The sequence below is a fragment of the Mastacembelus armatus genome, chromosome 22 (assembly GCF_900324485.2).
Source record: "Mastacembelus armatus chromosome 22, fMasArm1.2, whole genome shotgun sequence".
In the NCBI taxonomy this organism is placed as follows: Eukaryota; Metazoa; Chordata; class Actinopteri; order Synbranchiformes; family Mastacembelidae; genus Mastacembelus; species Mastacembelus armatus.
The window spans coordinates 20628123-20641933 of NC_046654.1; the positions used below are offsets into that span (position 1 = coordinate 20628123).

The 13811-nt window shown below is 41.6% G+C and overlaps 1 protein-coding gene across 2 annotated transcripts in view; it reads left to right on the forward strand.

Moving 5' to 3' along the window:
- The window catches only part of gabrr2a (gamma-aminobutyric acid type A receptor subunit rho2a), a 98769-nt gene that overhangs the window by 49872 nt on the left and 35086 nt on the right, over positions 1–13811 (forward strand). For both annotated transcript variants that reach the window (XM_026302227.1, XM_026302235.1), the window contains exons 5-6: positions 5525–5607; positions 6763–6903. In XM_026302227.1, the coding sequence (XP_026158012.1) occupies positions 5525–5607; positions 6763–6903 (224 nt within the window). The remainder of the gene's footprint in view (positions 1–5524; positions 5608–6762; positions 6904–13811) is intronic.

Below are 13811 nucleotides of genomic sequence, written 5' to 3' on the forward strand. Positions count from 1 at the left end.
ATTGATGCCATGCTTGACGGTCTGAGGAAACAGTTTAGGAAAATGATTTCAGACCCAGAGTTGGTTGCTGCAGCTATTCATCCAAAATTCAAAACATCCTGGACCACTGATAAAGATACCCTCAAACAAGGTGTGGAAAAAAAATTTCAACTGTCGGTTTCTCATTTCATCATTTTCAAAACGTTGAACTTTTATTCTTGTTTACTTACTTCAATCATGATGATACTAATGTAACTAAATCATTTAAAATCAGAGACCAAAGACTGAAGGTAGGAATAGTAAACCAGTACTGAACTAGGTCTAAGTCAAGTCTAAAAGTAGAGATGAAATTGAAAAAAGTAAATGATTAGAACACACAAAGGGAGAAGTTGTATGAACAGACAGCAATCCGGGACTCACAGAGAGGCAGATGAGTACTATTTAACTAGGTAACAAGGATCCAGGAAATGCGAAGGGACAGGTGAGTACATACCATGGGAACAGGAACCAGGTTACTTGGAGAGAGAGTGGCTGAACAGGAAACTTTGGGAAATACAAGGAGAGAGGTGCGACATCTGGGATCAACAAAGGTCACAATATGATCTCGCAACTGGGTGTAGAAGAGAGCGGTCTTATATATGGCTTCTCCTGATGTTTAGATGGCCATTGGGTGTGGCTCATCACTTTGTTGCCTCCCCAATGTACATATACTCAAACACACAGAAGAGAGACAAACAGGGGAGGGAAACCAGGGAGCAAAAAACCGCACAGGTGAAAGTAACATTACAGTCCAGCCTTTGTGTATGAGCTTAAAATACTAAAAATGCAGGGATATTTATTAATACTAATAATTAAAATGGGGCAGTCGTGGCCTAAAGGATAGAGAGTCGGACTTGTAACCTGGAAGTTGGAAGTCTCAGGACCAGCAGGAATTGTCGGTGGGGGGGAGTGAATAGCCAGCAGTGGTGAGACCCTTGAGCAAGGCACCGAACCCCCAACTGCTCCCCGGGTGCCGCAGCAATAGTGTCACGACTGGGAACATAGATTCCCAGCCGTCTCTTGTTTTGGAATTTTCCCCGTGCGTCTGGGCTTCCCGGACTTCCGGTGATTAGTAGTCTACTCCATTCACCTGTCTCTCTTTCAGGATTCTCCGCATATATCCTCCTCGGTCACCACAGTCAAGTGCGGGATTGTCTGCTTCGCCAATCGAAGAACTACGCCGAGACGTCTCTCCAGCTTCGCCGTCCGATCGCACTAAGGAGCTACGTTTCCGGTCCTAGGCATTGGATCGACTCACGCCGTCCCACTCCTCCTGGTATTTCCCGTGAAGTATTACCTCTTTTCAGTTTCTGAGGAACGGCGTGAGGATTTAAAGAGAACTGATTTATGTATTTTTGACCTGAAAGACTTTAAAGAAGAATTGATCAGAGTGTTTTGCCCTCCACCGTTTACCTGAGTTTTGTTTTGGAAGTGTTTTTCTTTATGCCCAAGGAATCAATGTTTGTGTTCTGCCGCTACCCGGATCCCTGACCAAGATTACACTGCACCGCCAGATATTGCTCTGCGGACCCAGCCCCGGTTCTTCCTCCATCAACCTCGACTCCCCGTGGACTTACCCGGTGTGGGCCTAGGTGCAAGCCATACAGCTGCCGACTTCCCCGGAATCTTCATGCTATACTCCTCGGTCTCCATTCAAGCCTCCAGCCCCTCGTTGTTTTGAAAATAAACTCGTTACAAGCATTCTAGTGTGTGGCATTTCTGGTCCTCTGATTTTCCGGAACCTGACAAATAGCTGCCCACTTCTCTGGGTGGTGTGTGTGTGTGTGTGTGTGTGTGTGCGCGTGTGTTCACTGCTGTGTATGTGCACTTCGGGTGGGTTAAATGCAGAGGGGAATTTCGAGTATGGGTTACCAGAGTTAACAATAGTAGTCACTTTCAATTAATCAAGTTACCTCTATGCAGTATTTTCCTGCGTGCCCTCATGCTACTATTAGTCTCATTGTTTTCTCCATTGTTTTTTCATCCAAGTTTCCTTGTCCTCGTCATTCCATCACTGGCTGTCTAGGTGGTGTCCAGCAAACAATGTGGGCTTCATAGACAATTGGTGCAGCCCTCATCTCTAGAGATCTGGCCAAGTTTATTAGCCAACCTAAAGTTTGACAATCCAGAGTGGGGACCGTGACGCAGAGTCAAAAAAGCCTCTCTGCGGTTTCCTTAGAACTGTCACCTCCCTCAAACCACATAGAGATTGTGTCTGCCCCTCGAATAATTTAAATCAAATAAATCAGAAGTTAACGCTTAACCGCTCACATCCAAACTTGAAAACGTTCATGTAGATGTTGAAAATAATAGTCTCAGCAATACATTAATTCAATATTAGATTCAACTGGTTTCACTCAAAATGTTAAGCCCACCTACTGTTTCAATCACTCCACTGATCTTGATCTGACATATGGCATAGAAATTGAACATTTAATAGTTTTTCCCCAAAATCCTATTTTGTCAGATCATTCTTTAATAACTTTTGAATTTAAGATAATGGATCATGCATCGTTCGGAAGAAAATTCCTCTACAGCAGATGTTATCTGACAGTGCTGTTAATAAATTTAAGAAAATGATTCCATCTTTATTTACATCTATGCCATGTGCCAACACAGTGGAGGGCAGCTGCCTCAATCCTACTCCCTACCAAATTGATCATATTGTTGACAGTGCTGTAGCCTCACTGCGTGAAACTCTTGATACTGTGGCCCCTCTGAAAATGAAATTAGTGAATCAAAGGAGATTAGCTCCACGGCACAGTTTACATATTCCTTAAAGCAGGCATCACGAATGCTGGAAAGGAAGTGGCGTTCCACAAATTTAGAGGAATTTTATCTAGCCTGGAAAAGCAGTTTATTAACATATAAAAAAGCTCACTGTAAAGCCAGAAACGCATACTGTTCATCACTAATAGAGGAAAATAAGAACAATCACAGGTTTCTTTTCAGCACTGTAGCCAGGCTGACAAAAAGTCACAGCTCTGTTGAGCCATGTGTTCCCTTAGCTCTCAGCAGTGATGACTTTATGAGTTTCTTTACAAATAAAATCACAACTATTAGAGATCAAATTCAGCAGATGTTTCCTATAGCTGCCATAAATTAATCTTCTACTACAGTACCTCTTCAATCATCTGTAAGACCTCAGTTATGTTTAGACTGCTTCTCTCCTATAGATCTCTCTAAATTCACATCAGTAGTTGCTTCTCATTGTGTCTCTTAGACTGCTTAATCTTCTTTGTTCTATGGATTCTAACGAACAAAATGATATGCGACACTCCATGTTTGAGTACACGTATGAAGTAACACGACAGAAAGGTAAGAACTAGGTATTGTACTGTATTTGTACTGTTGTTAAATATTAAGAAATTGTAGTCACTGTGATTATTCAATTGCTTTATACCATTTGAATCGTGAGTCTTTAAGCTTTTATTAGATATAAAATTTGTTAGATTGTATTCAAATTTGTGTGACAATCTTTGGTGAAATGTCTGGACATACAACTTTCAGAACGGATCCGCTCTGGGGTCGATCTAATGGGTTAAAGACACCATGCTATTAATTAACTCATCTTTATTAGACTTGGTAAATTTATCTCTAGTATCAGGCTACGTACCACAGGCCTTTAAGACTGCAGTAATCAAACCTTTACTCAAAAAGCCTAGTCTTGATCCAGGAGTCTTGGCTAATTATAGACCAATATCCAACCTGCCATTTATTTCTAAAATCCTAGAAAAAGCTGTTGCTAAGCAGCTATCAGATCACTTACACAGGAATGAACTATTTGAAGATTTTCAATCAGGATTTAGAGCACATCATAGTACAGAAACAGCACTGTTAAAAGTCACCAAAGATCTTCTCTTAGCCTCAAATAACGGACTTGTTTCTATACTTGTCCTCCTAGACCTTAGTGCTGCATTTGACACTACTGACCACAACATCTTATTACAGAGACTGGAGAATGTGACTGGTATAAGACGAACAGCATTAAAATGGCTCCAATCTTATTTATCAGACAGATTCCAGTTTGTTCATGTCCATGATGAACCTTCCACTTGAACAAAAGTTAGTTATGGAGTTCCACAAGGTTCTGTGCTAGGACTGATCTGTTCACCTTGTACATGCTTCCTTTGGGCAAAGTTATTAGGAGGCACTCTATTAATTACCACTGCTACGCAGATGACACTCAGCTGTATCGATCTATGAAATCTGTTAACACAAAGCAGTTAACCAGACTTCAAGCCTGTCTAACTGACATAAAGGCCTGGATGATCAGTATCTTTCTACTTTTAAATTCAGAGAAAACAGAAGTTATTGTATTTGGGCCTAAAAACCTCAGAAATAGCTTTTCTAAAATTATAGCTACTTTAGATGGCATAGCCCTGGCCTCCAGCACTACTGTGAAAAACCTTGGAGTTATTTTTGACCAGGACATGTCCTTTAACTCACACATCAAACAAATCTCTAGAACTGCCTTCTTTCACCTGCACAACATTGCCAAAATTAGGAACATCCTGTCTCAAAATGATGCAAAAAAAACTAGTCCATGCATTTGTTATCTCAAGGCTAGATTACTGTAACTCATTACTATCTGGATGTCCCAGTATCTCAATAAAAAACCTCCAGTTAATCCAGAATACTGCAGCCAGAGTTCTGACAGGAATTAGCAAAAGAGATCACATTTCTCCCATATTAGCTTCTCTTCATTGGATCCCTGTAAAATACAGAATAGAGTTTAAAATCCTTCTTCTCACTTATAAATCCTTTCATGATCAAGCTCCTTCATACCTTAAAGACTCACAGTACCATATTATTCCAATAGAGCACTTCACTTTCAGAGCTTTCAGTATACAAATAAAACTAGACCCTTTACAGATTTGAATGATATATTGCGCTTGTCTGTACAGTCAAAACTGACAGAGTAATTTAAGTTAATTTTAGTGTTATCAGGAGAAGAGGCCACAAAACACGCCGGTGCGTTCGTCGACCCCTGAGGGTTAACCTGAACTAAATATGCTTCAGCGTTTTCCTTTAAGTTTTATCCTTATATTAATAATTGTTTTATGGGTGGTGAACAAAATCCTCCTGATGCTTGGGGGTAAAAGTTTTTGCTTCATATAGTGACTTTATGGAGGTTTGCTACAGCATTATAATACTGTATATGAACCTCCAATGGGGAGATCAGTGATCAAATTAAGGTGATTAATAGGGGAGAACAATGGAGAAATAAATTTCTGTTCTGATTTCATGTTTTTCTCATGTAGTTGTCATTTTATGAGGAAACAGTTGATTCAATCAAATTGGGCCTGAAGTACCTGTATCACTGGGGAAGTTTAGAGGAGAAATCTCTCATTTGGTAAAACTGCAATCAAGAATTTAAGATTTGAAGCAGGACAAGGAGCCATAACTGGAGACAGGGCAAAAAGACTGGGAAGTCAGAGTGATTTTAGTGAGTGTATGCAGCACAATGGCAGTTCTTATCACGTCTCTGTTTTTTGTTGAACAGAGTGACGGTGACGGCAGCCTGTAATATGGACTTTAGCCGCTTTCCTCTGGATTCTCAGACCTGCTCACTGGAGCTGGAGAGTTGTGAGTAAATTATTTCATTTGTGCCTCTATCACAAAATGGCAATACAGCAGGCTAGTCAAGAACCATAGAGATTGTTTTAGGGTGAGCAGATATCAAATATAAATTCAAGGGAATCCATTCCACCCTTAAAAATCAAGACCCTATAGTTTGTTTTCCTTAATATACACAATACACCGAAATTATGTGTTTAAATGTTATTTTTTTAGATTTAACTCATTAACTAATTTAAGTGTGGCTTTATGTTTTGAAGTTGTGCCTCAGGTTGTTGTCAGACAAAGTTGTTAAGGGTAAATGAAGTGCACTGATTTATCACCACGTGCAGGGTCAGAGGATCACATCCAAGCTGATGAATCACCAACTGCTTTGCAGTGAAAGACTTGAAAACACAAAAAAAGAATTTGCAAGAAAACAAGTATGTGCAAGTCAAAACAAGGCATAAGGCATTTTATGTACATACAATCACAATCACACATATATTCAAACACATACATCATTATAAGGCCTTTCTGACCAGATAAGATTTATGAAGAGATTTAAAATGCTCCACTGGGTTTACAGGTCTAACTTCCAGACTATTCCGCAATAGAAAAAGCTTGGTTACCACAAGTCTTATATTTTGAGCAGGGCACAACCAGAAGTCCTTGTTCTGATAATCTGATAAGCCTACAGGTGTACAGACAAAAACATAAACTCCGTCACTTGGCGTACCAAGAAACAACGTTAATCCTCCAGCAACGAACAAAAGAAACTAGGTGGTATATATACACTCGAAACAAAAGCTCAGCAGAACACAGGTTAAACCAATCCTAACTAATCAACATAGAGTTACCTCTAACTAAATCAGACAGTCCAGGAAATACAAGCACCAAAATAAATGTCCAAACCGGAAACAGAAAATCCACTTCATGACATGTACAGACATCAATTGCTAACCTACAGTAAAAATAGCAACTGTGGAAAACCTGAGCAGTGTTTAAATAAAAAAAATATATACAGTAATTACATACAGTACCTTTACTGATTTTTTTTTTTTAGTATTTTTATGATGATTTGTGTCAATTTTGTCCCATGGTTACAGTCATTTTGGACTAGTGATATAAATGTTGAACATGAGTCCATGATTAGATTTAACTTGACTGTGTGATATTTTGCAGATGCCTACACAGATGAAGACCTGATGCTATACTGGAAGAGCGGTGATGAGTCCCTCAGCACAGATGATCGCATCTCCTTATCCCAATTTCTCATCCAGAAGTTCCATACCACATCTCGTTTAGCCTTCTACAGCAGCACAGGTACAAACTGGGATGCACATGCACGCACACACTCACACAATTTTGGATTAAATCTTTTATGAATCATGTTCAACATTGCTTGCTATGAATAGTAATTATTATGAGTCATGTTTGCCTTCAAGGATTGGTCTACAGTCGCTGGACCTCAATGTATGAATCTGGGCAGGCCATGAACCTGTTAGATTTTAATAACCCTGTGACCTTTCCTTTGGCACAAGCATCAGGACAAACTGGATATTCTAAGCAATTGTGAAAAATGACTAAGCACATTTATTCAAGTATTGTACTTGATGTATTTTTCTATTTCACACTTTGACTTCAGATGAAAATATTGTACTTACTCCACTATATTTATTTTATGTTATTTTATGTTAGTTATTAGTTACTTTTTGAAGTCAGTTACAGTACACTGTAATCTTAAAACTTTAATGATCCTCAGTGTGAAATGCATGAGCTACCTCATAGCATGTGAAGTCACTCAGATCATATAAGATAAGATAATTCTTTATTGATCCCACAGTGGGGAAATTCAATTGTTACCACAGCTACAGGACAACAGTAAGGTGCAAAGAATGAAAAATATAAAGAATGTGCAAAATGTGTGCAGAGATTAAACATTTTACAAATTTACAAATATTTACAGATAAGAATGCTATTTATATGTCTAAATATATATTGTATATATGTCAGTTAAGATTAACTCCACCTTTAGCAGCCGCAACATTAAAAGTGATGAACAAAATAATATATAACATTGCAGTCTTGTGCCTGAGAGAGTGGCAGCAGGTCACCAGTAGTTCCCGTGTTTGTCAACACTTTTAATTTTTTCTTAGTGTGTTCTCTTAGCTTTTTCTATTTTAACGTTAATAACTTGGCTCAATAAACCTATCGTCATGGTTTGTGGGCATTTCTACCTGCTTTTTCTCTTTCTTTCGGGCCTTTTTGTGTTAGACTGTAGCGCTCAGCAGAGTGGCTCTTTGTTTTTGTACACACGGGAGCACCTGTTAGCGCTTTTCAAGCCCCCAGTGCTGCTCGGAGCAAGGCCCGAAATTCCCATGGAACTACAGAGGAGGTGCCAGGGATGCCGTGCTGGGGCCAAAAGTGAGGGAGCGGAGGAGGAAATTCAGACCCGCGGTTCTGTCTATCATCATGGGGAACGTGAGGTCGTTGGGAAATTAGATGGACGAACTGTGCGCGCTTGTTCGGACCCAGAGGGAGTACGCCGCGACCAGCATCATGTGTTTTAAAGGAGACCTGGCTGCACGCGGACTTCCCGGACCACAGTGCATCTATACCTGGCTTTAAGATTGTACGGGCAGATTGACACACGCTCCTGAGTGGTAAAAAGAACAGCGGCAGGATTGCTGTGTTTGTGAACGAGAGGTGGCGCAATCCGGGTCATACCACCGTGTACGAGTGCGTCTGTACACCGGACATTGAACTTTTGGCCGTGGAAACGCGTCCGTATTATTTACCAAGAGAATTCTCTGTGGTTTTTTGTACATACCTCCCTTAGCGGACGAAGCGGCAGCTAGTGATGTGAACTACGCCAATGTTGCTAGGCAACAGGTCAAACACCCAGAGGCCCTGATAGTCATCTCTGGAGATTTTAATCATGTCACCCTGGACTCAGTTTTGCCCACTTTTCATCAGGTTGTTTACTGTACATCCTGGGACAATAAAACTCTGGATCTGCTGTATGCTAGTACAAAGGACACATACTCTGCCACTGCCCTGTCCCCCCTGGCAAGGTCTGATCACAGCCTGGTGCTATTAACACCTGAGTATGTCCCTGCAGTGAAGAGGCAGCCTGTCTCCACAAGGACCGTGAGGAGGTGGAGTCAGGAGACTAGCGAGGCTCTTCAGGACTGCTTTGAGACCACAGACTGGAGGGTGCTCTGCCAGTCCCATGGGAATGACATTGACAATTTGACGGACTGCATCACGGATTATATCAACTTCTGTGAGGATACAGTTATCCCCACAAGGACTGTCCGCTGTTATCCAAACAACAAGCCCTGGATCACCAGCCAACTGAAGGAACTGCTGAACCAGAAGAAGCGGGCCTTCAGATCTGGAGATAAGGACGAGTTGAAGAGGATACAGTGGCAACTCAAGGTGAAGTTGGGGGTGTAAGGACAGCAGAACAACACCCGGGACGTGTGGAAGGGCATGAAGGAGATCACTGGCTTTAACACCAAAGCTCGGCAGCTGGAGGCCGACCCAGACAGAGCCGACGAGCTGAATGCTTTCTTCAATAGATTCAGCTCTGGACCCCCTGCTGGCCCTTCCCCCACAGCTCCAGTCCTTACACCTCCCCAGACGGCCAATTCACAACACTCCAACAACCCTTCCTGCCGGACACCTCTGCTCCCCCCCAACTCCCACCCCCACTGATGAAACCTGCACTAAGTAACACCTGGCCAGGTGAGAAGACAGCTGGAGAGAGTCCACCAAGGCAAGGCACCAGGCCCGGACCTTGTCAACCCCCGGGTCCTGAAGACCTGTGCTGCACAGCTCTCTGGGATCCTGCACCTCATCTTCAACCTGAGTCTGAAGCTGGAAAGGATACCGGTGCTATGGAAAACATCCTGCATAGTGACAGTGCCCAAGAGGCCCATCCCATCTGGCCTCAACGACTTCAGACATGTTGCTCTGACATCACACATTTTGAAGGTCCTGGAGAGACTCGTCCAACTCAGACCCCTGGTGGCCTCTGCCCTGGACCCTCTTCAGTTTGCATACCAGCCTCATGTTTGTGTGCACGATGCATCTACCTGCTGCAGCGTGCTCACTCTCACCTGGACGGTGGGAAGGTCACTGTGGATCATGTTCTTTGATTTCTCCAGTGCCTTTAACGCCATTCAGCCCTTCCTGATGCGTGAGAAGCTGCTCAGGATGGGTGTCAGCTCTTCCACTGTCTCCTGGATTGCTGATTACTTGTCTGACAGGCCCCAGTCTGTGTGGCTGGGGAGCTCCCTGTCTGATACTGTGATCAGTAATGTGGGGGCACCACAGGGGACTGTCCTGTCTCCTTTTCTCCTCACCCTATACACCTCAGACTTCCAGTACAGATCTGGGTCCTGCCACCTGCAGAAGTTCTCTGATGACTCTGCAGTGGTGGGGTGTATCAGGGATGGGCAGGAGGCAGAACACTGATCGGAAACTTTTTGGAGTGGTTCCAGGCCAACCACCTGCTCCTTAATGTGGACAAGACCAAGGAGCTGGTGGTGGACTTCAGGAGGAAGAGGATTCCAGTGGATCACACAAATACCTCGGGGTTCACTTGAACAGCACGCTGGACTTGCTGTGGGCAGTTGGGGGAGCAGCACCACCATGAGGGACATCAGTCGGATCAACAAACTGATCTGGAAAGTAGGACACATTATTGGCAGGGACATGACAGGTTAGAGTCAGTGAGGGACAGGAGGACACTGGACAAACTGCTCTCCATCATGGACAGTTCTTCACACCCACTTCACCAGATCATAGAGGGTCAGAGGAGCTCAGTCTCCAACAGACTCATCCAGCTCCGCTGTCACAGTGACTTCGTTCATACCGTTCTCCATCCTTCTGTTTTATAACTCCCCCCTTGCAGCAGATGACTACACCATCCTCCACCAGAGTCTTTTCTGTGGTGTTGACTATTTATGTTTGTATATAGTGTATATTTACTTTAATCTGTGTGTATATTGTACTTATTCAAATGTTGTATTTTCTGCTCATATTTTTCTATTCTATTTATTTATAAGAAATTTCCCTTGTGGACCAATAAAGTTTATCTAATCTAATCTAATCTAATCCAATGCATCAATAAATAAGATCCAATAATATGAAATCAATTATTTAAAGATGTGATATTGAGTACGATTACTATTGGGACTGCAGGTATATTTGGCTGCTAATATTTTTGTACGTTTACATAACTAAATATTTAAATGCAAACTTTTCCTTGTGAGTATTATTACAAAGGATCTCAGTACTTCTTCCTATACTGATGTTGACAAGGCTTTACGTGACTAAGTTGCACATGCTGGCTTACTGTAATGGGAGACTTGATGCAGCTGGGTTACTGTCAGTGACTTAGTTAGTTAGTTTCACCCATTTACACATTATTTTTATTACCTTTTGACTGAAAACTATAAATGAATAAGTAAATCAGTAATATGGCATATTTCTAGGATTTAGATTTAAACAATGTCAAAAGTGTGGACATCAGGGAAAAATAACTGTAAAACGTGACCCTGCTTGTGAACCAACAGGGAGTGATAAGATAACAGTTTATAGCAGCTTTCTGGTAACTTGGCCAGCCAGACCAACTCTTTTTCTATTCTGTACAAACAATTAGTCTGGAATCTCTTTGGTTGAGCTCGAATTCCAGGGGGCAGGCCAATGGATGCAGAGTAAACCAATCAGAGAAACAAATGATGGTAAGACCAGTGAATGGCGTGAAGTGGAGTAGACATGCCAGTGAATAACAGTCATTTTTGTTGTAAAAACATGAGAACACATCACCAGTTCTGTCCAGATTTTTGAACAGAGTAAACAGCAAAAGCCAGTTGTAGAAAGATTTGCAGACGACATTGAGAAACATTATGAACGAGTCAGTGCGTATGTGCAAGGCTTGTTTAAATCTGGTTGGACGACTGGAGCGTAAAGCCCACCCCATAGCAAATAAACAGCTGTGATTGGCCCGGCACATTTGAGGCCGGAGGAAAAGACTTTCTATGGCAGGAGGTCCAGACCCTCATTCTTTCGCTAAGAAAGCAGTGGGTTTGCCTGACCAGGCTAGCTTTCTGTTTGTGCTACTAAAACATAGTAATTGTTTTAAATTCATGTTGGTTTTCCACCTGAAAGGTGTGAATTTCTGCTGGGCACTGCTCTAATTTTTGACACAGTCTGTTAAAAATTACATTGCCAGTGTTAAACTCAGTGTTAAACACTAAAAAGCATTTATATGTTTATGCAGTTCACATAATCATTTTTTAGTGTTTATTTAATCGTCAGGAGTCAACGAACACGTCGATGCGTGTCCTTTTCCTGATAACGCCAAAACAGACTTTCAGTTTTGATCGTACAGACAAAAGCAATATATCATTTGAATCTGTAAAAGGTCTTGTTTTATTTGTGTACACTCATAATAGCCAGAAAACACTGTGCTTTTGTAAAATAAAGAAAGCAGATGGTGCGCTCTCTGTTTTCTTTGTCACCTCTCTTCACAGACATAAATAAAACAGCCTGAATCTCAGTGAATACTTGCCTCAAAGACAAGAAATATATGCATAGAAAGCTTGAAATGTCTTCTTTTAATGAAACAATTCAAGTCGAAAAACAAATTATTTGTTTTTATGTAATCCATATGAAAGTAAGGAGCGGTACGGTTTCTCCTGCCTCACCTCATTATAACTAATGTGATCTCACCTCACTCTGAGTGCACGGTTCATATGGTCAAAATGATCTGAGGTGAGCCAGGTAATTATGTACACACCCCAGAGAAATGACATAAAATGTCAAACTTCATCACAGAATTTACTAACTTTTTCTGTGCGTTTGTGTGATGTATTGTTTTCTGTGAATGAGTGAACAAGATGATTTTCACATCATTTTGAAGCAAACACTTTAGGCTACAAAATGCATTTCTCCATTGTGAACCAATGTTCTGTATGTGTTTTATGGCCTTATTTCAGTGACTTAAAAATTGTAGTTTTCCACTAACCATGCATAAACACTGTTTTCTCAAAAACACAATCATGTATAAACTTGCTTTTCTGCTTCCTGCTTCTGACGAGTGCAGGCCTGAGTGCTTTCACCTCCAACCTATTTTTCGTCCTGCGCCACAATCTTCCCTATGCCAAGGACAAGATACGACGGGAATCTAAAACAAAATGAAGAAACATCAAAACATCCAAAGCCAACACTCTCCCCCGAATGCTCTAACATGGAGAGAAGTCAGAGCAAAGATGAGGAGGCCACACCCCCTCCACCAGCAGACACTGCCTGTGAGGATTCACTTCCCACAACCCTGCAAACCCTACCTAGTTCACCATCTTCCCGGGGCATCCCATTCCCTATCACCAAGAACCTCGCCAACCTGATGAAGTACATCACTACTGGGCCCAAACTGACCTCCTCCCCCAGTGTCATTTTCACCCCCAAGAAGCCCCTCAAAGCAGCATGCCCCACCATTCCTCAGCAAGCTCTGCTGCAATCATCACAACTGCAGCATCCACCACCCCCTCCTCCACACCGTCAAAGAAATCATTGTCTCCACAGCCTGATAACAGCACAGTAAGCTCTAACTGATATGTGCTGGGTCCAGGCTGCAATACTGTTAGCCATGGCTCTCTCCAGGAAAAGCCGGGACCCAGTATGCAAATAGCTGTTTCAATCCCAGTTTTGATAGGTAACAGAAAAAGTTTGGTAAATCTAGAGAGAAATGAGATTTACCCAACGCATTCTGAAAATTTATGTATCCCTTGCCAACCACAGCATGTCCCAGAACATGGGGAAGACAGTGTTTTTAACACACTAAATTTAGCTCTTTTAAATGTCAGGTCTTTGGTAGACAAATCATTTTTAATCAATGATTTTATTATTAAGCACAAGCTTGATTTTGTTTTTAACTGAAACATGGTTAGGACAAGATAATAATGCTGCAGTTCTTATTGAATCAACCCCTCCAAATTTCAGTTTCATGAGTGAAACAAGAATACATAAGAAAGGCGGTGGAGTTGCCATTTTATTTAATGATAGCCTCAAATGCAAAAACATGTCATATGGAAAGTTTAACTCCTTTTAATATGTTGCTCTTCATACCAAATCCTCCTGTCGAGCAACATTTGTAACTATTTATAGACCCCCAAAGTACAATGCACATTTTTTTTGACAAGTTTGCTAAATTACTATCT